Below are 26,061 nucleotides of genomic sequence, written 5' to 3'. Positions count from 1 at the left end.
GCTGTCTTCATAGTATTAGCAATTCCCCTGTTCTTTAAGTGTGTGTGTGTTTAAGGAGAGGGTGGTAGGGATGGGGAGTAGCAGAATGGGGTAGGCATTTTGAAGGTAAAGAAAGAGGTGTTCCTGGTCCCAACATCTGAGATGGGAATTCTCTTAAGGACAGCACGTCAGACACCTTTGATGCACCTCAGCTCGCTCACCTATAGCGTTTCTCTCCAGCTCTGAATGCTGTGGCTGGTCGTAAACCCACTGGGCACAGTCTGTACATCATTTTGTCTCTGTATGCTCTCTCCTCCCAAGACTCCACGTTGCCTACATGTGTCCTCTATGTGTATCTGAGTTGAATGAGTGAATTTCTCTGCTTGCCTCATTTAAAACTCACCCAAATACATTTGATCACATCTTCTCAGTTAAATGGCCTGTAAAATATTGTTTGAAGTTGAAAGAATTACATATTTGATGCATATTTTTACTTATGTTATTTTTGTCAGAAGAAAGGGAGGGCAAGGTAAGAAAGGATCAAACTCTTCTCTCTGGTTTGCTTTCAAGAACTACCCATTAGGATATTTTAGAATTGCAAAAGTAGTAATATTACTTTATTATTCTAACATTAAAAAGAGTTTGTAAGAAAGCATGTTGGTGATCACATGTAAGATGACTGGAGTGAAATGAAATCAAGTCTTTATGCGTCCCAGGCAAAGCAAGACCATCATCACAGGCATCCTTATTTCCAGCTTTTAAAACTCCTCAAGAGTGGGAATCATTTTTTTCATCCGTAACCAATCAAAAGCATGAATAACCTTCTGGGCACAGGAGGTTCCCAGAACAAGCTTGAATCATCAACAGCCAACTTTGATACCAACTCCAAGTCTTTCAAATACACAGCTGTGTGGCAGCCAGATTCAGGCTCTAGTTCATAAGAAGCCTTTCAGGTCATTTTTATTAATGGCCACATCAACGGGCTGGAGGAGATCAGTTTGCTGAGGCGCAGATACAAATTAGTATTGTATTTCTTTCCCCCTCCCAGTTGGCTCAGTGGGAGATCCTATTAGTGTTCTAAAAAGTTATATAATTGGCTTGACACCCGTTGCTCACTTGGTGAGCCAAACTGGCTTTTAATGTTGAGAATACAAAACATGGAAATGTCATCTTCATAACGCGCCGTGCTGTCACGGATAGCCGAGAGCGTTTCCGATGACAGATCTGTAATAATGGTGATGATGAGAGTCACAATTAAATAGCACTCTGAGCTTGGAGCACTGTTCCTTCAGGCTTTCCTGAGTCCAAGGAGGCCCTCAGTGGTGGAGAGTATATAATATGAATGACATGTGTGTGCTGTCTTCTGGTGCAAAGGAAAGAAAGTTGTCAGAAATGCCGGTCAAACCATCGGCAAAATGGGTGCTTTTGTTGTGTCTCCTTCCTCAGGAAATTCCCCTAATCTCACAGACAGGATTGCGTACCTTAGGCATTGTTTCATTCTTCTGCGTGTCTTTCTACCTTCAGGTAAACTGTGATCTTTGATTTAACCAAACAAAGTGGAGAATTTAAATTATTCAGAAGAGAAAGAGGTATGGGATGGATTCTCAGGAGAATTCTCAGCTCTTCATGGGTTTGTTTCACTTTCTGAGGGTTATGGAGGATTCCAAAGCAGGCCCAGTTACCAGTCTCTTTGTCTCCTTCAAAAGCTCATCTGGGAAGTGCCAGTCTCCTCCTCCCCATTGATTCAAGCATTATTGGGATTCTTAAGGAGAAATAGAGACATTTACCCCCCTGAAATCTTGTTATGTATGTTGGGTCTTATGGTTAGAATCTGCTGTAGGACTCAGTGGAGGATTGGATACCTATACTCCTGCCCAGGTTAGGTGAAGGGATAAGAAAGAACAGATCTCATCTCAGGGCAGGGGCTAATAACGGACATAAAGAACTCAATGGCGAAAGAGTGTACTTATTACTACTGTTGTTGATATTTAACGAATACTGACTAGAATGCTTGCTGTGCGCCCGGCACTCCCATGCCTTCTCTTTGATCCTTCTACGAAGTACTTACTGTTTTTACCTTATTTTACAGAGAGCGATACTAAGACTTGGAAAGTTAAGTGAATTGCCAGAAGATGTCATAACTAGTCAATGTTGCAAGTCAGTGTTACAGTTGGCATGTGAACTCAAGAATGTGGTCTTCAGAATCCAAGCTATTATAGACTTAGTGGACCAAGCAAGAAAAGTATGTTTTGTTCCCTAGGACTCCCCATGAAACCAACTCAAAGATTTCAAATAGAGGGTAGGAAAGGACATGAGGTGGAGAAGAAGCCATAAGAAGCCATAAAGAGACGTGATCCCTTGCCTTTTTTTTACTGAAATACAAATAAGTGTGATGTTGACATTACAGCAGCCTGAAGCGCAGTGCACAGGTGCCGTAGCAACAGCATTTCCTAACTGGACTTTTCCGCCACCCAGAGCCTTGGTGCCGGGCAGCCGAGCCCACGGCTCGTATTTAATGCGAGTCTTGTCCAGGTTGAGCCCAGCACCTTGGATGCTGACTGTTGGCTCACTGCTCATGACAGATAGCTTCTTGGCCAGACATCTCTTCAGTATAACAGACCCCGCTTCCCTCTCCCAGATTCATTCCTAATGTGACATCTGCTCTTTTATTCATAGCTCTGGCCCACATAGCTACTTAAATGCCCACAGCCCAGAAACTCATTTTTTAGGTTATTTGGGTATTTACGTAGGGTTGGTTCACTCCATACCTAGGAGTTTTGTCAGGTGTACTTACATTTAATACAATGTCATGCAGCTGGTAAGGAGGAATAGTGTACCATTTGAGTCAGTTTGATATCTTGAATATTTATTGAGAACTTACGTGGCAGACACCATGCTAGGCACACTGGGGAAGACATGACATCGCATCATGGCTCCTCTGGCCCATCTTTTGGATTCTGTATTTTAACTTGGAATGCTCATGATTGTTCACCTTTACCATCTCTTTATCTTTCTTATGGATATTTAGTGGCTTGCTTATTTTTGTTATCAACTAATTCTCTGATATTACATTACACTTGACAAATAATCAATGATTATTTTATTTTGCCTCACACCAATGGAAGGAGGCTCTCCTGATATGTTAATCATTTTGGAAAGGGCCCCTTGACTTCTCTTTCTGAACCCCTACCCCCTCCCTAGTGTAGCAGCACTTATTTTTTGGACTTCCTTTATGAAAAGCACATCTGTCAACTTAACAGTAAAAAGACTAACAGCAAGTAGTTTGCAGGATGTACTGTATAAATATTTCTGTAGAGTGAGAACTCTTCTTTATCCAGCCTGACCTCCTTTATTATATTTTCACTTAAGAGATCTAAAAAGCTAAGTCAGTCCCAAAAACTTGTCAAAGATCAACGGACCTGGTTTAAAGACCAGTCATGTAAAAAAAAATCGAGAAGGAAATCCTTGGGTATATTTTTTCAATCAATGATTCTAAGATAAGGAAAGTGTATGAAACCTGCAGTCATGCTAAGTCCTTCACTTTGTGGTGCAGTTACACACGTGGGTGTTGATTAATAAACATTCCCAGCGTGTTTTTCAAAATCACTGAAATTTGAGTTACGGCTCCAAATGGTTCCACGACTCACACATGAAAATCAGTTTAACTATTTGACGATTGTACAGCATGTGTTTGAACACAGGCCAATGACTGTTTTGAGCATTTGGAATAAGATATATTACACCAGTCTGCTTTTTTTTTTTTTAAAGGAATTCCTTTATTATTTATTTATTTATTTATTTATATTTTTGGCTGTGTTGGGTCTTCGTTTCTGTGCGAGGGCTTTTCTCTAGTTGCGGCAAGCAGGGGCCACTCTTCATCGCGGTGCGCAGGCCTCGCACTATCGCGGCCTCTCTTGTTGCGGAGCACAAGCTCCAGACGTGCAGGCTCAGTAGTTGTGGCTCACGGGCCCAGCTGCTCCGCGGCATGTAGGATCTTCCCAGACCAGGGCTCGAACCCGTGTCCCCTGCATTGGCAGGCAGATTCTCAACCACTGCGCCACCAGGGAAGCCCACCAGTCTGCTTTGGAGTCTTGTCCTCAGATATGCCTTTCGTGGAGGAGACAGCGTGGCCCCATTGCAGGGTAGCCTCCACGATTCAGCTACGGGTCTTTCCAATTTTGGTGAACTGCGGATACTTGGAATTTTCCAATAAGGACGGTTGGATTTCTAGGTCATCAGTGCCATTTTATTTACTTTCTCTGGGACTGTTGAAGGGATGGTTTCTTCCTGAAACATTGTAACGAGTGCCCATACATTAGTTTTCCAGAGGCCAAGAACAAATTTAGTGTTTGCTAAAGTTTATTGTAAATGTTAACTTCTAAAGATTTGCCAGGATCAGATGATGAGAAGGAAGAAGGCATCACACGGTGGCTGCGTTTTAAGGGCCACTTTACAGTAATAAGAAGAGTCATGCGTTCAAGAGCATCAGGGGGGTTTTCAAAAGGGCGTCCATGGAAAGCAGATAAGACCAAACTTCAGATTTCCGTTTTCCTGCTTGTGGCGATCTTCAGATTTAAAAAGAAAATCAATTTTGTAAAAATACCTGTAAACACTTCCAGGTATTTGCCCTCACTTTAAATCATATCATGCAAATAATGAACCCCTTCACAGCCCTTTGCCTTTTTGGAATATGTTAATCTGAATGAAGCTTCTCACACTCTGCTCTCTGTGCCATTTCAGCCCTGTTAGGTCCAAGAACTGGAGAATCACATAATGCCAAGTCTCAGAAACAAGTGGTTGCATTTTTTTTTTTGGCCTTCAGAGTGGTTTTGGATTTTTTAATTTTTGTTTTCAACATTACTCTGAATAAAGGTCCTGTCCTAATCCAGCCTCCTGACAAGTATGACCTGATGAACCCTAATATACATTTATTTCCTTCAGATGCCCATCCATAACCTATCAAATGCCTAGTAACAAGGTTATTTTCTGTGCAACTGCGTATTTTATAAATAGCCATTTGCGGAAGTAATTTCAGAAATGTCCAACTTGAGGATTTATGCTATCTTTGCCAAAGGGTCATCCACACTGGCTTGTAAATACATTTAATTATAGGCCATTTCTCTGAAATGGATCAAAAGGGGAAATACTTGCTCAACCTCATTTATCATTAAATATAATTGTCTTCAGATCTCACCTGTGGAAAAGCCAAGGAGAACTACGCTTACATTTCTAACCTAGAGGACACTGGTATTAACACTTATTATTCATTAGGCCTTTATAGTTTTCTCCTTCATTGGATGGGTATTTTGTTTTATTTTTATTGAAGTATAATTGACATGCATTATATTAGTTTCAGGTGTGCAACATAGAGATTTGATATTTGTATATTTTTGTGAAATGTTCGCCACAGTAACATTTGTCACAGTACGTAGTTACAGAAATTTTTTTTCTTGTGATGAGAACTTTTAAGATTTATTCTCATGGCAACTTTCAAATACACAATAGAGTATTATTATTTTAAAAAAATTTTATTGAAGTATAGTTGATTTACAGTGTTGTGTTTCTGGTGTACAGCAAAGTGATTCAGTTATACATATATAGGTATTCTTTTTCATTTTTTTAATTATGGTTTATCACAGGATATTGAATACAGTTACCTGTGCTGTACAGTAGGACCTTGTTGTTTATCCATCCTATCCAAAGTACTGTATGTACTTTGCATCTGCTAGTTCCAAACTTCCAAACCAGTGCTTCCCCCCTTTCTCCCCCCTTGGCAACCACAAGTCTGTTATGTGTGTCTGTGAGTCTGTTTCTGTTCAGATAAATTCATTTGTATCGTATTTTAGATTCCACATACAAGTGATATATGGTATTTCTCTTTCTCTTTCTGCCTTAGTTTGCTGAGTATGATGATCTCTAGGTCCATCCATGTAGCTGAAATTGGCATTCTTCTTCTTTTTTTATGACTGAGTAATATTCCATACAATACAGTGTAATTAATTATAGTCACCCTGCTGTACATTACAGCCCCATGGCATATTTACTTTATAACTGGAAGTGTGTACCTTTTGACCCCCTTCACCCATTCTCCCCACCGCCATCTCTGGTGACCACCAATCTATTCTCTATATTCATGAGCTTGGGTTTGTTTTTTGTTTTTTTGCTTGTTTTGCTAATCTTTAATGTAGCTTTCCCTGGATTCAGTTATACACATAAATCAATAGGAAAATTACAAGAATAGGAAAGTTAAAATAAAGCGTGGTTCTTGCTGCTTTTGTGATCACCTGTCTAAGGTTTAAAGACTTCTGTTATCTACTCACTTTATATTTATTGCAACTCTACTAATGTCCTTTTATGGCTGACTCTTGATTAGTAGCACGAATTCTTTAAAGCTTTTAAGCAAAAAGTTATCCTTTCTCTGTTCTGAAGCAACAAAGTTTGGTGTTCAGCTCAGCACATGTGCAAGTTCTTGGCCAGACACAGAGCTTCCTTTTGAAGTTCAGACAGCCTGCAGCCCACCTCCCTTAGCAGCTAGTTAGCCAGCTCTCATGGGGAGGACGTAAGTCAGTCAGGCTCCTACAGGTTCACAGCAGAGTGTTACCTCTGCTTCCCATGTATGTTTTAGCTAAAGTGAAAGATCTGTGTTTCATCAGCACACAGACCATCACTCCTTCCAGTACTTGCCAGAGTTCAGTCATGAAATTGCCCATTGCGGTACTTGGCAAAGACACTCTGGGGGCATCAGGAAGCTGTCCGCGTAGGCCATTCATTTCTCCAGGTTCTTTGAGCTCCCTCTATTGAGGTAAATCATCAGGAAACAATGTACCTTGGCTGTATTATTTCAGCTCCCAGCAGAAATTCCATCATTCAGGTAAGATTTAATATTGTGCCTTCAGCACATGGGAGGAAAAAATATCCCATCTTTTGCACCACATAGTTGAAGACATTCGTATGAAAAAAAGTTTCTGTCTTTTACACCATAGATTTGAAGACGTTACTCAGTGTCCCTGATAAAGGGGCTTTCATAAAAAATTTCTCCGTGATATTAATGCCAAGGGGGGAAAATGTGCCTTGCATGTTTCCTTTTTGGTAAATTAAGAACTGTATCATGCAATATTTCCTTTTTCTGTCTTAGTTGCAAGCAAACAGAGCTAAATTCGGTGCTCTGTTGGAGTACTTGACATCTCAAGCATGTGTAATGTTCCCTTTAACTAATTTCTGTTATTTTTAATAATCAAATGTTCGGTTACATACTTGATTTATTTTGAAAGTACTTGCATCCTTTTTTACAAGAATTAAACGAGCCAAACCAATAGTTAGCAAGGGAGATGATACTTGGCCATAATAGAGTTTGTAGCATTTTGTGCCTTAAAGAAGTAAGCTTCCATTGTCTTGCAAATTTACTCATCCTGGAATCCTGTAAATATGTTCAGCCCCGCCCACCTCCCCACATACTATATCAAACTGCATAAATACACCTGCCTTGACCTGATGTCTAGAGCCCAATTGCACATTTATTGAATCCATGTCTTAGGGGTACCTTTATGTTTTTATTGTATAATTGGCTTGGCGTGTTGATGCAGGATCCTGATTCACTGAAGAGAGGTTTCTATCACAAAAACATTGATGAGTCTGGGTTTTCTGCAGTAAACCCTAACACACTTCAAACTTTCAGGCACAAATGTTAACAAAGGCTGCTTCTATACTTAACATCAGTGGATTATAGAGGCATACACAAAACCCCTAAGTAAGAAGTGTGCTTAATATTTTTTTCCTGCTACTAAAAAACGTGAACTCCAACTCTACTATGTTTCTGTTCTCACCAGCCCTATACATGAGCCTAGGTTTTGTGCGTCACTGCATCTCCCTTTTGCCCTGTGGGTGAAAATGGGTTCAATAAATATGTTCGCTGGACATTCTGAATGCTGAAAAGGACTGCTACCCATGAAATATGATTCCACAATCTTGACAGGAAGCAGAGCCCTTACACAGTAATCTGTTTGCTCATGATTTACCACAGCTCAGATGTAACACAACTGATTTTGTACTGTGTAGGTCAAACATTATTAAAATTTTATGATTAGGCTCCAAAGAGAATATGACAAAAATGTTACCGTTTTAAAATTTCTGGGTGGTAGGTACATGTGTGTTTGTTTTGTGACTCTTTGCACTATCCCCTATGTCTGTCATGATTTTTGCAAGTATGTAGTGGAGAAAACCGGATCAGATGTGTTTGTTTAGGTTGGAGAGTGGATCAAGTTGGGGAGAGGAAACAGCTGTGTCCTCTTCTTGGCAGGCATGGAGATTTTCAAGAGGTTTCTGTTAAAGAACAAAACCTTAACCTAGTTTGGACTATTTCCAGATGAAAACTATTGTTTGTAGACAGGAAAGGTTATTTATGATAATTTTTTGCATGTGACTTATTGATAGGTGTCAGCCTGGTACAGAGCATCAGAAATTTCTGTATGCAAGGCTCTGCATATGCACCTCTAATTTAAGCGTCTGCTGTGTGAAATCATAGGCAGCTAGATTGCTCCCTGCAGGCTGCAAATCTAAAAGGGTCCTTCAGCACACTCCACAGCCAGTGGGAGGCTTCAGAGTCCTTAGCCTGTGGTTTTAGTTGCAGAAAAACCTGCAGACAACCAGCATGTAAGGTCAAATTTTTTGGTATGTGAAGATACCTTATTTAAAGAAACCCGTGTCTGTGCGTGTGCGTGCGTGTGCGGTTGCACATGTGCATATGCATATGTATGTTTGTCACTGCTCTTGTTTTTTTTTCCTTTTTTTTTTTGGTTAAAGGGAACAGTATGATGTCCTGATCTATTTGACATTGATCACGAGCTATGTGATGCTGCACGGCTTCACGTAGACTAGAATTCTGGATGCTACGAACTTATACTTTCTAGACTATAGGCATAATTCTGGGTGTCTGGAGGTATAATGCTGAGAGGAATTTTCACTTTCAGTTTTTAGGACACTCACTGGTCTAAAAGGCTCTTTTGAGGCAAGTCAAATGCAAGGCCAGGGGTTGGAGGGGAGAGGGAGGTATAGGGCTCAGTTACTATTAAAACACTCCTGGAGCATATGGCTTGTGGTACATGGAGATACATACACATAGGAGAGCTTTGATTTCAGGCAGGCCTTTGGGGCACGGTACTGGTGGGTACAGCGGTGGCTCTCCACCTTTACTTCTGCCACCACATCCATCATACGTGAAACAAATTCCCATCAATAACACCTCTCATTGCATGCAGTAATTCTTAACTAGGGGCAGGGGGTTACTGGGGGAAAAAAGCTTCTTTCTTTAGAGATTGTGCCTCCGTCCCCTGCCTGCAGTTTGAGAACCACCAGTGGAGAATAAAGAACAGTCATCTAGGAATCTCAGTCCCTGATTTGGGTGTCCTTTCTGCCATGAGTGGCTACTGAGATAGGGCTGACACCTAGTAGGTGATCAATAAGGATTTAGGGAGTGTTGAGTGAATTAACCAGCTGTGTAGTCTTAAGCAAGCCACTTACTCTCTGTGGCTTCTGTTTCCTCACCCTAGGAATGAGGGAAATGGATTCGATGACCTCCAGGGCCCCTTTCAGTTGTAAAATTATATGATTCTGTGATTGGACCTTTACCTCAGAGGAAGATTAATTTGACAGGAGTATGAAGGATGGATAGAGTGAGAGCCGAGAGAGGGGGAATGCTCCTTCCTCTGAATTAGTCTGATATTTCCTTCTATGCTACTATTTTTAAAGCACGTATTTACCCTGGGGTCTTCCCGGTGATTTTGCATAGATCAGCTGTCAGTCTCTTCATTCTCTGGGAAGATTGTAAACTCATTCAGGACCGGAACCGTGACCTTCTGCCCACTTCTGTGTGCCTCAAAATTTCGGGCATCACCATGCCTGTCAGTGGTGTGAGGGAGCCCCAGGGTGCTTTCACACAGTTCGTTTCATCTGTGAGGGAAGCTGAAGAAACTGCAGGTGAGGCAGGGGAAGCAGCTGGGGAGGGTCTGAACTGCAAAGTGAACTTGGACGAGTCCAGGTGAGTCTCCAGCTTTTAAGGCGGTCTGGTTAGCTGACTTAAAGACTCTGTTCTGGGAAAGCCCGGGGTGAGGTAAACGTGGCCTGGCCATAGGAAGCTTCTTTTTTCTCTTCCTGATTCTTTTGTCACTGGCCTTACGCTGTAGGTGTCCTTCAACTTATCGCTGCTTTGGCATTTTTCACATCTCATGAAGTACAACAGTTTTCTTCCTGCGCTACACATTCATCTACCAAAGGTCACACCCTGAGTAATAGCTCTCTCACCTTTTATGGCCCTTTTCCCGTCTGCTGTACATCTTTAGTTTTAGCAGCAGCTTTCTCTGTGTATATCTGCGTGGTGCCTGTGAGCGCGGGTAAAATACTCTTTGGTCATAAAACCATTTATTCTCACGTGCGGCAGATAATGGTGACCTGCCCTCGGTCAGGAGTCATGGAGCTTTAGAGAAATGAGAAACTTAAGGAAGGTATAGCCCACGGGTCATGGTAGGTGGCTGGTCATGGTGGGGATACGGACAGGAGCAGGTCTCAGAGGCTCATGCTAAGGATTTGGAATCTTGCTTTAAGAAGAAGGAGACGGGGGCTTCCCTGGTGGCTCAGTGGTTGAGAATCTGCCTGCCAATGCAGGGGACACGGGTTCGAGCCCTGGTCTGGGAAGATCCCACATGCCGCGGAGCAACTGGGCCCGTGAGCCACAACTGCTGAGCCTGTGCGTCTGGAGCTTGTGCTCCGCAACAAGAGAGGCCGCGATAGTGAGAGGCCCGCGCACCGCGATGAAGAGTGGCCCCCGCTCGCCGCAACTAGAGAAAGCCCTCGCACAGAAACGAGGACCCAACACAGCCATAAATTAAAAAATTAATTAATTAGTTAATTTAAAAAAAAAAAAAAAGGACAGGGTAAATGCTTAAACCTTTCCCTTTAAAAAAAAAAAGAAGAAGAAGAAGGAGACGGAAATGGAGTTTTTCAGCAAGGGGGTGACCTGACTAGGTTTTCAGGTACAAGCTGACTGACTCCTCTGGAGGCCGTGAGCTTGAATGTGGAGAGACCAGATAGGAGCACCTGCAGACTCAGGGCGGGGCTGATAGAGCCTCAGGTGAGGGTTGTGCGCTGGCAAAGACGATGGGTAACATTTATTAAGTTCTAGATCTAGTCCAGACGTGCTGTTCCGACACCTGGTTTTGGATACGTCCTTTCCCCTTTCTGAGCTTCCTCCATTTCCTCGTCTGTAAAATAATAGGGGTAATAGTCAAGCCTACTCGAAGGGTTGTTTTGAGCATGGAATGAGATAACACATGTGAAGCCCCAAGCACGTACCAGCAGGTTGTAAATGCTATTAATTATTATTTTCCCCACCTCATTGTTGAGGAAACGGATTCCAGAGGCCAGACAAGTAGCAGGTGGATCTGAACTCAGACCTCTCTCCACAGTTTCACAGGATCCCCTCCTTAGCACCTCGCTGTCTCCTGGTACGGAGAGGCGTCCTGTGTCTCTTCCTAAACCCGCGGGAAAGGACGTCAGTTCAGTGCCAGGAGTAGGAAAGAAGCAAGCTGAATGATGCTCCAACTGACTCCTAGCCCAACATGTTTGAAAGGTCCCCATCCTGCTCCCGAGACGGGGAGACACTCTAGGGGTCCAGGAGTCCCTCTGGACTTCCTTGGACACCAGCAGCTTTCCCCTCATCTGGAATGTTGTTGGCTAAGAAAATCCCCTGCTGCTTAGGAGGGAGGGGCCACCTCTGGATCCTGGGAAACACTGTACCTACTGCCCTTACAGGGATCCTGAGTGGTGTTACTCCCAACTACATCCTTCAACTTCAGAGCTTGGGGAACTGGTTGACTTTCAGCCTCACTCCAGAGCACCCTGCGATGGAGGGTACGCAGCGCCAAGGACACTTAAGAGTTTATGATGCCCTTTGACAATGAGTGGTCTTTGGACTTCTAAACGTTTTGCTTCCATCTGGTTCTTGGGGTGCATATTTGTTGGTGTGGGCTAAGAGACATTCATGTGCAGCTGAGGAATGCAAATAGTTCTGAGCTGGCCTTTTAGTTTGGGAGCCCTCCAAAAGCAGTAAGTCTTTCAGGTTGTCTTGACATGGTACATTAAGAGGTGCAGGAAAGTGCTACATCCTGTAAAATATATACTTCAACTGTCCGGGCCTCCTGCACCTCCACCACCAGGAAGGGTACGTACGTGTTCACTCATGTGTTTGTTGTCACCACCCTCTTAGCCAGAGGCCTCCATTGAGTGTTTACTGTGTCCCTTGCAGATGAATTGAAAGAGAAAAAGAAAACCCCTGTGCATGCCAGTCCGTGTCTTGGAACTTCTCACTTTGAATGGACATGGCAAAAAATAAAATTTAACGAAATTAAGCCCCAATCCTGCTTCGTCGTAACCAGGTGGTGCTGAGTAGAGGTTGCCCCCTTTCAATGGGGAATAAGTTTTCCAGCTGGCATAGTCCCCACATTTCCCTGTTTTTTGTTTTTTTGTTTTAAATACACTTTCTGCCATACTCCTTTAACGTTCCTGCAGTAGTGCTTTCAAATTGCTTGTGAGAGTATAAATTGATACAAGTTAAATGAAGGGGAATTTGACACTATCTAGCAAATTGTAAATATATGTATCCTTTGACCAAGCAATTTTCTTCTAGAAAATTTATTTTTATACTCATATATTTTCCAAGTGACATAAGAACAAGGTTATTCATTGAAGCATTGTTTATAATAGTGAAAGACTAGAAACAATCTATTCATAGACTGGTAACTGGTTAAAGAAGGATATGGCATACAACAAAATACTATGTAGCTATAAACGAACAGAAAAGAATGAGAAAGCTCTCTGTGAACCTATACGGAGAAATTCCAAGGTATATTATTAAGTTAAATAAAAGGCAAGGTGCAGAACAGCATATAGAATGCTACTACCATCTCCCACTTGAATTAAACAGGCTAGAGGGAACTCTGTGTGTGTGTTTGCTAGAGCATACGTAGAAAATCTCAGGAAGGATGCACAGAAAGCCTATAGCATGATTGCCTCTGTGAGGTGGACCAGGAAGATGAGTGACAGGAGTTGAGAGGGCTAGATTTCATGGAATACCCTATTGTACTTTTTGATTTTTAAGCCATGTGATTGTATTACCTATTTTAAGAAAGAAAATTTTCTGCCTGAGCCCTGTAGGCATTTGCATCTGTGATGCAGTATATACTCCAATAAGAAATAAGGGATTGTGCCTTACCAAGTTTAAGAGTTTGTTGTTTCGGGGGTTTTTTTTAGGATTGAAAGAGTTTTTTTAATAAGAGTTATTAAAGGTCCCCTGGGTCTTGAAACTGTTGCTCTCAAGTTATTAACGTTTCCTCTGGAAAGTTGCACAGACATAGTGTCTGGCTTTAAATCATACCTATTTTCAGCTTGCCTTAAATCAGGAGTATCTTGTGCCATATCAATTAAAGTAAATGTACTTTCAATTAAAGGTGTTAAGTATGAGTCCGAAAAAGATTAATTCTTTATGAAAGGATGACCTTCAGTAGTTAGATCCAATTGGGCATTTTTCCAACTATATTTCATCCTGATGGGACAAGTCTACTACACACAATCAATCACTGGGATCTTTTCAAAGGTGGGTATTTTAGGTTCAGAGTCATAAAAGAATGACGTGACTAGGCAACCTCGACAACTTGAGCCACCGTTGATGTAGATAAAGATTATGGATGTTGGGTATTACTTTTGTAGGACTGATATGTAAAGAATAAGGATGTGCATGATGATATGCTGGGTATGGTTCTTATACCTCTCTGCTCATGACCTTAGTAGAACAAACTAATTTAGACAAGCCTGATCAAAAAAAGAGGAAAGGAACAATGGCATAAATTATGGTCAAACCTAATTCCTTTTCTTTTTTTCTCCTTTTGTCATTTCATTATTAAACACACTATAAATACTTGCTTTCCTAGTGATTATTTTTTCTTATTGAATTGTTGTAGTCCTAATTCAACCTTTGCTGATGCACAACACACAAAACCAAGTCTGTTAAATAAATGAATGCTTGCTGATCTTTTTATAGTAACGTGTGAAATGTTGGGGAATATTTGTTTTCGCTCAAAAGTTAAAGGGAATTGAACATTTGTATTTGCATTAGGCATTTCCAGTATGGAATTGTTGACCCTCACTCTGCCACTCATTAACTTTGTAAAAAAGCCATTGAATGTACTCACCAAAAAATGGGAAACAAGTAATACCTGCTTTGTGTATCTCAAAGGTTGATTATCAGGATCAAATGAAATTTGGTATCAGTATTGCTCAAAGTGTGGTCCTGTAACCCCCGGGGGTCCTTGAGACCCTTTCAAGGAGCTTATGAGGTGGAAACTATTTTTATAATAATATTAAGAAAGTATTGGCCTTTTTCTCTCTCATTGTTTCACATACATACAGTAGAATTTCCAGTAGCTGGCTACATGATATGTGATATTGCAGCAGATTGAATACAGAGGCAAATATAAGAATCCAGCTACCTGAAGACAGACATTACAGAGGTTTACAAAAATAGAAAACAATGCATTCTTTTCACTGACTTGTTTTTCTTTTGGAAAGTAAAATAATTTTACGTAAAAAAAATTTTTTGACATTAACATGTGATGGGCTTTATTTTTATTTTCAAGTGAATTAATATTTTAAGACTTATCAGTTTTAATTCCTAATACAGTAAATATTGATAGATACAACCGACATAAACAAAAGTTCCTTAGGGGTCCTTGATACTTTTTAAGAATGTAAAAGAGTCCTAAGACCAAAAAGTTTGAGAACTGCCGACGGATATGAAAACGCTGTGTAATGTGTGGTGACATTGTAGTTTATTAAGAAAATTCAGGCAACGTGCAGACAGCCCTTCCGGTGCAGGCACTGGTTGTTCATGGCCCACTCCACTACCAGCGCAGGCTTGCTTTCCCTGGGGTCCAAGATGATCTCTGAACCATCTACAGTTGCCTGCAATTTCATGCGTCGGTCATGTGTCTGCTTTTTTAGTGGGAGCATTCACAGTTTTCACAGTTTTCAGATTCTCAGAAGGTCCTGAAAGAAGCACAGCTATAGGAATTGCTAATGTCTGCTAGTTCCCATTCTGTCTTCGAGAGGAGTAGCGATAAAGTCGTGGTGCGGACACCCTAGAGGAGATGCCGAGGTTCCAGGCTCTCATGTCGGTAGCCTGGGCTTGGTTGTCTCTGGAGTTCCTGACCCTTTACCTCTCTGGTTGTGGAAGGTATTAGACTTGGGTCAGCTTCTCTAGGCACTGGGAGAAGGGCTTTCTCTCAGTTGGTACCATGCCTTTTTCATCGTTCTGGGCCTCCTCACACTTGGTGTCGTAGGATGTGGTAGGACATAAAGAACCACCATCAGGCTATGGTCCAAAAAGGGCCCATAGACTGACGTCATCAAGATTCGGGCACTGTACCTAGAGACCAGGAGATATTACCAGAGTTTTAGAGTAGCAAACTGGAGTATCAGAGGGTTTGATCAGACTCTCCTGGCACCGGAAGGAGGATGTTCAGGGCTTGGTATTCAGACCATCTCTGTCTCTGTCTCTGGCACTCTTGGCAGCTGAGCAAAGAGTTGAATGCATACAGAAATGACTATTTCATGTGTCCTACTGCAGTTTCTTAAAAGTTTTTTTTTTTAATTAACTTTAATTCTAGCATCTGTCGAGAGTTACTCATAATATTTTAGTGTTCTTATGAGAAAATAAAACCATTCTAATTATAACTCACTGGCCCTTACTATTATGTTTTGAAATTAATATGAATGGAAAACTCGTATCTTAGATACTTACTTGTTCCATATTTCCCCAGTGTCATTTGATATTTTGATTGAATGTACATATATGTGTCTATTGTAGTTTTATGTAAGCATTTTAAATTTCTTAAAAGTTTTATATATTCAGTGGGCAATTTCATAACATTCAGAGGTCCCCCTCTATTTATTTAGATAAAATTTTTAACAACAAAATACACACCTTATTCTGGACATTTTTGTTGTATGATTTAACGTATAGTGCTGTCGTGAAGTTTATCGCTAAGGCTATCTTCCTTGTTTGTTTCACTTTTAAAAATAATTTGAGGGGACTTCCCTGGTGGTACAGTGGTTAAGACTTTGTCTTCCAATGCAGAGGGTGTGGGTTCGATCCCTGGTCGGGGAGCTAAGATCCCACAGGCTTCACGGCCAAAAAACCAAAACAAAAAACAGAAGCAATAGTGTGACAAATTCAATAAAAACTTTAAAAATGGTCCACATCAAAAAAATTAAGAAACTTAAAAAAAAAATAAAAATAATTTGATAAAATACTATTTTCCCAGGAAAAATATGAAAAATGTATTGAATACTATTTATGCTAGACTAAAAGCTTCTGAAATTTTTAATTATGGAATTAAATTTAAGGTTACTGATTTAGTGTAGATTTTATAAAAGGAGCATTTAGTTTTGGAATTTTGTGATACAATCATGTTTGTGTAAGGTAAATTCAATCAGTTAAACAATATCTCCCTTCATTATTGTCATAACTGCCTCTTCCAGTGGAAGAAGTATTTAGAAGTAACCCAAAACTATTAAATGCTATCTATATGTCAGTAGCATCTTGTAAAAATTGGAATGCCTTTAGTTTGGTTAAACTTTGCTTCATTAGATTTTAATGTGCTATTTGTTATGTATTTCAGGAACTCCAGAAAGGAACTTAATGATATACGATTTGAGTTTACTCCAGGAAGAGGTAAGTTTTCATTGAAATTATCATTTTATTGCTACCAAGAGCATTTCAGAAGTTGATTACAAGCATGTGGTTATAATTTGCTATTCAAAAATGTGTTCTCTAAAAACAAAGGAAGGAAGAAAGGAAGGATTTGCAGTAATTGTGGGGAATCCAAACCGAACCCACTACTGACTGCATGAATTCCAGGGACACGTGCTGCACAGAATATACGCACTTATAAATTAGATCTATTAGCTCGACCATGAAAAGAAGTGCTGGCGTGGTGATGCAGGGCCTAAAGGACATTATGATGAGTGTGATGAGACGCGCATAGCAGTCTTAATTAGGGTTGAGCAACAAACAATGACATCAGACCAAAAGGTAGCATACTTTGCCTCTCTGTTGTCGGTTCAGATTACACGAAGCCTGTGCTAAGGAGTATCTGGGCCTCTACTTGCTGCAGGCACCGCTAGGAAACTTGGTAGGAACAGTGCTAGTCTTGCAGCCAAATATAATTTTAGTATTTTTTTTATCAGTATTTCTTCTATTTTTTTTGTTTAGCTATTTTAAGTTTATTCTTTTTTTTTTAATTAATTAATTTTATTTATTTATTTTTGTCTGTGTTGGGTCTTTGTTGCTGTGCGTGGGCTTTCTCTAGTTGCGGCAAGCGGGGGCTACTCTTTGTTGCAGTGTGCAGGCTTCTCATTGCAGTGGCTTCTCTTGTTGTGGAGCATGGGCTCTAGGCATGCAGGCCTCAGGAGTTGCGGCACACGGGCTCAGTAGTTGTGGCTCGCGGGCTCTAGAGTACAGGCTCAGTAGTTGTGGTGCACGGGCTTAGTTGCTCCGTGGCATGTGGGATCTTCCCAGACCAGGACTTGAACCCGTCCGTGTCCCCTGCATTGGCAGGTGGATTCTCAACCACTGCGCCACCAGGGAAGCCCAATTTTAGTATTTTGAGTAGTTATTAAAAGAGTTTCAAGGCCAGACTGGTTGCTCTTTTAGCGCCTGGATGCCTGGAAGTCATCGAGCCATGTCCTGTTTCTTGGTGTCTCTAGCACCTGGCAGGTGCCTGGTATGCAGGAGAATCTCAAGTCACTTTGGTTAATTATTGGATACAAGCTTTGGAGATCACAGCATCAGTTGTTAAACAAAAATTGCTCTTTGCTCTCTTTAGTTCATAACCAAAACAGTCTAGAGAAGTGAAAATCAGATGCTAATGCTAAGACTGGAGCTGTTCACCTTGATCTCTGGTTTCAGACTTTTATATACATGAAAACAGCCTCGATGTCTCATTAGTCTTATACATTTGAACGTATTAATATATGTAAGCTAATAACATTCTATAATTATTTTATGTATTAGAACTCCACGTAAATTTTTATTCAATTAAATAAATTGTATTTGCTAAAATTTTGAAAACCCGAAACTTTCTAGCTTGATAGCTAGTCAATCAGTTAACTGCTTGACCTCCCTGCTGTTATCAACTGTAAGAAGACACAAACTCAAATGCTTACAGGAGCCAAAGTGAATGGTGGGAACTTCAGAAAACCAGAGAGTTCTGTCTAAATACATTCAGGTTCAGTGCCCAAACAAAGTATGTTCCTGGGCCATAGGTGGTCAGTCATAGATTCATTGGCCCTGATGTCTAGTCCCCTGTAAACACAAAGATTTCATGATTTCCAGTATATTTGAATTAAACGTATCTTTTTACAAAAGAAATGTGAATAAGGCCCTAGTGAATTTGCTAACTGATCTTTCTTTCTGGGGGCAGTCTTTGACAATTTAGAGTCAGTCTGTGAAATTGAACAGCTGCCGGTTGCTATTATCAAAAAGCTGTTTTGTCATAATATAAAGATACTGAGCAGCCAATACTGTAATAAAATCTAGCAATTATATAATAAATGTTTCAGGTATAGTAAGTAAAAGAATTCTTATTTTAAGGGTTTTTTTTCATCTGATTGTTTAAGATTGACAGTGGCAATAAGAGTCAATTTTAATTTCAAAGGTACCAAAGAAATGAATTTCTGAGTTGAGGATTGCTGGGGATAAGACGGCCTTATCAGCGTTACCTGGCCCTTTGTGCTAGCTTTGGCAGCCTCATTTGCCATGGTTAGATTCAGAGTCTCTGCTTTTGTTGCCCAGACAGAAACCATAGTGCTGGCTTCCTGATGATAGCTGACCTTCCCTGGGGAACGAGCACAGCCGTTTAGTTTCAGAAACACCATAGCTATGTCACTGCACCTCTGTGATTACTGATGCTGTCTGCATTTGAGATGTTGTTTGCGCCCGATCTGTGCATGCATACCATGTGTACTATGTCTCTGGTGTATACACACATAAATATATACGTCATTGAGTGTATAATATGAACATATCAAATATTCTGTCGTCATTTGAGGGCAAGCCCTTTGTGTTTACTGTGTTGCTGTAATGATCTAGAAAGCAGAGCGTACGTGATTATTTATGATTATTTAACCCGTTTACACATTAGGAATGTCAAGCAGCTTAAAGAAAAATAAATTACCAATTACCTTCAAGTTTTTTTTCTAAACTGTTAATGATATGTTACTTAACATGCATGAAAAATAACTGCCTAATGGCACACACGCAAACAAGGAATATTTCCATTTTTGACCAACCAGCACAACCCTTTTGCTATTTTAATATGGCTCATTTGGTACCCAAGAGTCCTGAAAATAGTCAGAGATGCTGTACACTTTGATCATTTGGGAACATTAATTTGCTTCCGTACTGCTTTAGTGCTAGCCCTCAATGTGACTTTGTTGATTATTCCATTTTCAACTACTTTCTTTGATTATAGCTCCTTACTCAAGTGTAAGATCTTACTGATACTTTAGAGATGGTGGTAACACATCCAGTTGCTTTAACAGAAGATCAGTCAGTAGAAGTGTAACCACTGACTACTCTGTGCCCGGCGTCTACGAGGCAGGCACTTTAATTCCATAGGCTTCTTTTCCTGAAGTTTCTAGTGGCATTCAGGAAGATGGCGATTGTGAGGCTGAATGTCCTAGCTGACCTTTTAACGCTACATCATTTTCAGAGTAGAGCCTTTCATTATGCTACCCTGGGTTCCGTGCTATGAGAGGTTTTATCTCTGAGAGAATTTTATAAGGTGTTTCTTGTACTTCTAACAGTAAGGACAAGGCCCAAGATAAGCCCACCTTTTATGGAATTTCATTGTTTAGTAAGATTCCTATGTTTTTCTTTTCCATTTCCTTCATTCCATTTCACTGAATGAGTAAAATGATAGAATACCACAGTTTCTCTGAAAGTACAAAGAATATATATCAGCTCTCAAATTTTTATTGGAGATTTAGGAAATAGGGCCACGTATGAGAGGGAGAAAGAGCACAAGGGTGTGAGGAGCATTTCACATGATCTTTGGCTGCCTCATCATCTTCAATTACCATTTGTTGAGTAATTACTATGAGTCAGACACTGGGCTAATAAGCACATTAAAGCCCGGTGTGAAAGATAATTGTACCTTCAACGATGTGCTCATACAGGCGCGCATACAGGCGCGTGTGTTCGCGCGCACACACACACACAACTTGAGCCCACTTACATAATCACCACATGTGAAACACAAATTAAGCAGGGAAACCCAGTCTGTGTTGAGGGCAGCCTTTGGCATAGCAAACTGCAATTCAGTTTAGGTGCTGTTTGATTCAGGAGCTATGCTTTCCCAGTTTCTTCTTATCCAGCTATAGTACTGGCTATTTGTGAGAATATCAGGCCACCATGGAGACCATGTCATCTCCCTTGTGAAAACATAGGGGTTCATAATGGTTCTTTGAGCACATGGCAATTTATCAATTTCCCTTTACAAAGTCTTCAAACAGACTTCTCACTGTTATCATGTTTGTGTATAACCTCTCAATTAAGTAATTTCAGTTATATTCACTTGCTACAGCCTGTTCAGTCCCATCTTTATGAGATTGCTAACTCCTGTCACTTATCATTGAGAAACTACATTCTTTTATCCAACCACATTTTCTAAGAGAATGAGTCTGTTGCTATCAAATGATCAGTCATGTTAAAGGATTTTCTTAATAGCATAAATTTAAATAGCTCATCTTAATAGTCCAACAAGCTCTTAGGCTGTTTGTACCAAATATGAGGTTGCATCAAATGCTACGTCTTCAACCTTTGCCATAAATTCTAACTCAGTAGCTACTAATGATAGAAAAGGATTGATGGTGGCTGGAGTTTACCTTGGCAAGAAAGAAAAGCAGGGTTCATAGGGAACAGTTATGAGCTAACTTCTAGAGGTGCATTTGAGAATAATTCAGATAGTAGGCAAAGGGTAATAGTTTTTTGGTTCAACAAAAATGAAACAGTAAGTTTGTATAACTTCTGTTGAATAAAGAGCAAAGGATGCAAATTGTACGTGGCAAATGTATTTCACATTGCTTCTGATTTTTCCTCCTGATAGAATCTGAATTGTTGAATTGAAACACACATGGATGATTTTTCTAAATGAAAAATATATATTTTACATTGTACTGGATTGTTGGTTTTTACTGTATGGTTACTGATACACCTTCATTTCACGTTTGGGCAGATACGGCAGACGGCGTTTCTCAGGAGCTCTTCTCTGCTGGCTTAGTCGATGGTCATGATGTAGTTATAGGTAAGTCACTTTTTAATGCATGTAGTGTCATTTTGTTGATACATCAAATGGAAATGCACTTAGAAACAAAAGTTTTCATAAAGGAATAATTTACTCTGAATTTCTGAAAATTTCTTGAATTCTTATCTTTTATGTGAAATAAGTATATTTAAGAGTCATATTTAACTTCCTGTTTCAAAAGCTCTTAATGTAATTCTGTCCCATTTGTCTGGACGTGATTTATCCAATGTAGAACGTCACTTATTGGAGATAAAACAAAGAACCTAGAAGACCGAAACATCCATGACATAGCAAACCCAAGATACTATAAATTCCGTGCAGCAAAGTAGGGGAACTTCTGAGGTCCTTTCTCTGAGTTTCTCTATTCTTTTTCCTAGCTCTTAGCAAGGTTCCTTCATTATAAAGTTTTAAGGTTGGCTAGGACTTAACGATCATTCAGGCCAGTTCTACCATTGTGTAGACGAGGAAGCGAATTCCTAAAGTGATTCAGTGGTTTGTCCAGGGCCATGCAGCTGGGTTGCGGCAGAATCACCACACTTTGAGACCGTGGCTCTTTCTACTACTTTTAGAATCAAGAAAAAGCTGTGTGGACATAGGGGAGCCTGCTAGCTCTAGGCATGCTGATAGGAGCAAGAAGTGACTGCTGGCCAAGCGAGGCAGGAAAGCTGTAAGAGGCAGACAGTGTCATCTAAGAAAAAGCATAGCCTGATTCTACCTAGGGTGAGGGTGAAGGGCTCCACACTCTTCAGCAAATTCTGAGTTTATGAAGATTTTATAATGTAGCCTATTACTGCATATTGGTAATGATGACCCTAAGTAATTAAGATGAGTTAATATTAATGTTAATTATGACATTCATTATATTGTTAATTACATATAATATAATTATAATAACACTATAATAGTATTATGATAAAACTTTCTTTAAAAATATTCAAATCAAAACCAATCCTTGAAATAGCTTGGGCCCCTTAAATGATATGTTTTAACTTTTAAAAAAATCACTTACTTGAAATAAATCCTTCCCCAGTAATACTGGAGTGTGTCACTAAGAGGGAGCTTGAGGTAGATATACTTACCCATCAGAATAGTTTGTTCTTAGAATCTCTATAATATACATCATTATAAAGTGAATTGTTTGGGCTTCCCTGGTGGCGCAGTGGTTGAGAATCCGCCTGCCAATGCAGGGGACACGGGTTCAAGCCCTGGCCCGGGAAGATCCCACATGCCACGTAGCAACTAAGCCCATGCGCCACAACTACTGAGCCTGTGCTCTAGAGCCTGTGAGCCACAACTACTGAGCCCATGTGCCACAACTACTGAGCCTGCTCTCTAGAGTCCACGCGCCACAACTGCTGAAGCCTGTGCACCTGGAGCCCATGCTCCGCAACAAGAGAAGCCACTGCAATGAGAAGGCCGCACACTGCAACGAAGAGTAGCCCCCACTCGCCGCAACTAGAGAAAGCCCGTGCGCAGCAACGAAGACCCAATGCAGCCAAAAATAAATAAATAAATTTATTAAAAAGTAAATAAAGTGAATTGTTTATGTAAATAAGAGTAACGGGGTTTAGTGGGAGATTAGAATTCTGACTAAAGAATCAGTATCTAATATGTTATTGGTATACAAATATTCATAAATGTAGATACAAAGATATCTTTGTAATTAGAAAAAAGTAAGCTTTTCCCTATTAATTGCACATGAAGTATACACATTGGCCTCACAAGGGAGCTCTGTTTCCTTTGCCAAGTGGTACATGTGTAAAGAGATATAGACATATTTTAAAGGAAAGTGACATACATCATGCACATGTACATACAGGTGTGTGTATATATTTCCTTGTATATTGTCTTTCATACTTTACTTTAAAACCTTGTGAGTTCCCATGGCCAGCTGAGTTCTTACCTCAGTTTTCTGATCAAATGTGTAGGGAAGTTGAGTAATAAGATCAATTCAACTTTGGCATCTATTGTATCAATAAGTTCCATCTCAGAATTCTTTATGTTAACAGTTGATAAAGGTAGATTCTCTCATTTGAAAAAATGAGCACATACCTCTGTGTCTTAGTTTACCTGAAGAAATAAGGAGAAAAGTTAATGGCTAGATCAAGATACCCTGTAAGGTATTGATATATTTTCCTTAAAGAGAGCTATGGTCCATACCCAAAGCAGCCAGAATTTGAAATTAATTAACAAATAAAAAATAATTTTAAAACACCCACTAATGTCTCCTATTTGGCAAAAAGTTGAGGAGCACATGGTCTTTTGATTTGAGGTCATCGTGGCAGGTGGTGGAGCAGGAAGAATAAAAGAGATTCGTGGAGAAGTATCAGGTCACGATGATCTTGCTTCAGGCCTACAGTCAAATTTAGTGTACTTCTTTTTTTGCCCCAGGCTCAGCTGAATCTAAACTAGAGGATTTTGGATTGTTGAGTTTTTTAAAAGTGGAAATTATGGCATAATTCATGTCCAGCTTATTGAGTGTGATTTAAATAACCACAGAGCTTCTGTTTTTCTATGCTGTATTTATTCTTCCCCCAATTTTTTATTTTGCCTTTTTCCCCTTCTTAGAGCTGAAGTGTAGAGTGTTGGAGTGAGACTGAGCGTGTGCACTTGTTCCTTATCTAGCAGTACTGACCACGCCTCATAGGGACAGCGCACCTAAGAGTTACAATGTCTGCATATTTCATTTGATCATCACATCAATTCTATAAGGTAGAGAGGACAGGTTTTAATCAGTATTTTATGGACAAAAAAGGGAGATCAAAAGAAGTTTCTGGGTTATTATAACTTGTCATAGTCCCTGAACTTGGATCTTGTGACTCCAAGCCCAGAGCCTAATCCTGAACCTGACACTCTGTGTACAATTAATCCAATATCTTTAGCCTTGAAGAACGGACCTAGATAATTTTAACTGGTTTCGGTGTCTCCTGGGAAAAAAAAAAAAATAGCTTGCCCTTACCTGTTTTTCCTGTATCAGTAGATGATTTATATTTTAAGTGTTGACTACTTGATAGACAGATGAAATGTGTTTAATTCTGTCCCCTCTAACCTATCTCAGCCCCTCCTGCATCACTTACTTCCCTCTTTACTAGATTTGTCCCACCAGCACATGGACATGTTTTTGTCTCCCATTCTAAAGCCCTCTCTTTACCCCACCTCCCATTACAGCTACTTCTCTTCATCCCCTTACAACTAAAGTCCTCAAAAGAATTGCCCCTGACTTCAGTTCTTCTTCTACCACTGTCTCTTGAACCCACTCCAGTCAACTTCCTCACTCCACTCAGACTGTTTTTTCCAAAGCCATATCTGGGGAAGGCACACCCTTGGTAGATAAAATGGCAAATGCAAAGATAGATGTGGCCGGAGTGGAGTGAGCAAGATGGAGGGAGAGAAGATACATGATCTGTGAATGACTGCCTGCCACGCTCCTAAATCCAGTGGTTAATTCTCAGTGACCTGTCAGCAGCATTGGGCATAGTGGACAATGCCCTGCTCCATAAGTGTTTCCATTTGGTTTTTAAGACTCCATTCTCTCTTGGTTCTTCCACCTTATTTATGCTTCCTTCTTAGTCTTTTTTGTTGGTTCCTCCTCATCTCTCTGACCCAGAAATATTGACATGTCCAAGGACTCTTTCCCTGGATTTCTCCTCTTTTCTCTAGTCACTCACATCCTTGGTGATACCATCTGGTTTCATGGTATTAATGCCTTCCACTCTCTAACTCCCACATTTATATCTCCAGCACAGACCTATCCTTTGAATTCCAGACTCATATTCAGTTCTCTTTTTGGCATCTTCACATAGAAGGCTAATCACTATCCCAGGTTTAATTAACATCTCCAAGAACCAGCCTCTGTTGTTCCTCCCAATCTGCCCCTCCAGCAGCCTTGTACCCTAAGTTGATGTCAGCTCCATGTTTTCAGGTGCATAAGACCAAAACCTAAGAGTTGTCCTTGACTTTTCTTTCTCTCATACTCAATATCCAGCCTATCTAAATGTACCCAAGACTCAGCCATTATTCACCATCTCCCATCCTGTTTCAAACCCCTCTCATCTCTCAGTTGAATTATTGCCTTCATCTGGTCACTGGTCTCCCTGCTTATGACTTTGCCTCCTTTCAGCCTATTCTCATCACAGCAGCCAGAGAGATCCAAGTAAAACATAAGTCAGATACAAAAGGCCACACATATTATGATTCCATGTATATGAAATGACCACAATATGCAAATCTGTAGAGTCAGAACGTAGAGTAGTGGTTGCCAGGGCCTGAGAGGGACAGGGAAAAGGGGAGTGACTGCTTAGGGGTCTTGGGCTTCTCTTTGAAGTGCTGAAAACATTCTGGAATTAGAAGTGGTGATGGTTGTACAACCTTGTGACTATACTAAAAACCACTGAATTGTGCCCTTTAAAAGGGTGAGTTTTATGATATGTGAATTACATCTCAAGAAAAAAATGTGAGATCACATTAATGCTTTAAATAAAACTCTAATAGCTCTCCATCCCACATTTCAATGGCTTACAATCCTCTATATGACCTGTCCCCTGTCATTTCTCAGACCCTTCCCTCTCTTTGGCTCTCCCTCGTCCCCATTTCACCCCAGCCACACTGGCTTTTATACTTGGGATGCTCCTTCCCCAGGTACACCTGGGTATCTCCTAGTGCTTAAATGCTG

At 40.4% G+C, this 26,061-nt stretch overlaps 1 protein-coding gene across 3 annotated transcripts in view; it reads left to right on the top strand.

The window, feature by feature from the left end:
* STK39 (serine/threonine kinase 39) overlaps positions 1–26,061 on the top strand; it is a 314,494-nt gene that overhangs the window by 233,098 nt on the left and 55,335 nt on the right. For all 3 annotated transcript variants that reach the window (XM_057551799.1, XM_057551798.1, XM_057551800.1), the window contains exons 15-16: positions 16,704–16,756; positions 21,321–21,389. In XM_057551799.1, the coding sequence (XP_057407782.1) occupies positions 16,704–16,756; positions 21,321–21,389 (122 nt within the window). The remainder of the gene's footprint in view (positions 1–16,703; positions 16,757–21,320; positions 21,390–26,061) is intronic.

This window comes from Balaenoptera acutorostrata, chromosome 8 (genome assembly GCF_949987535.1).
Source record: "Balaenoptera acutorostrata chromosome 8, mBalAcu1.1, whole genome shotgun sequence".
NCBI lineage: Eukaryota > Metazoa > Chordata > Mammalia > Artiodactyla > Balaenopteridae > Balaenoptera > Balaenoptera acutorostrata.
This window is presented reverse-complemented; position numbering and strand designations above follow the sequence as displayed.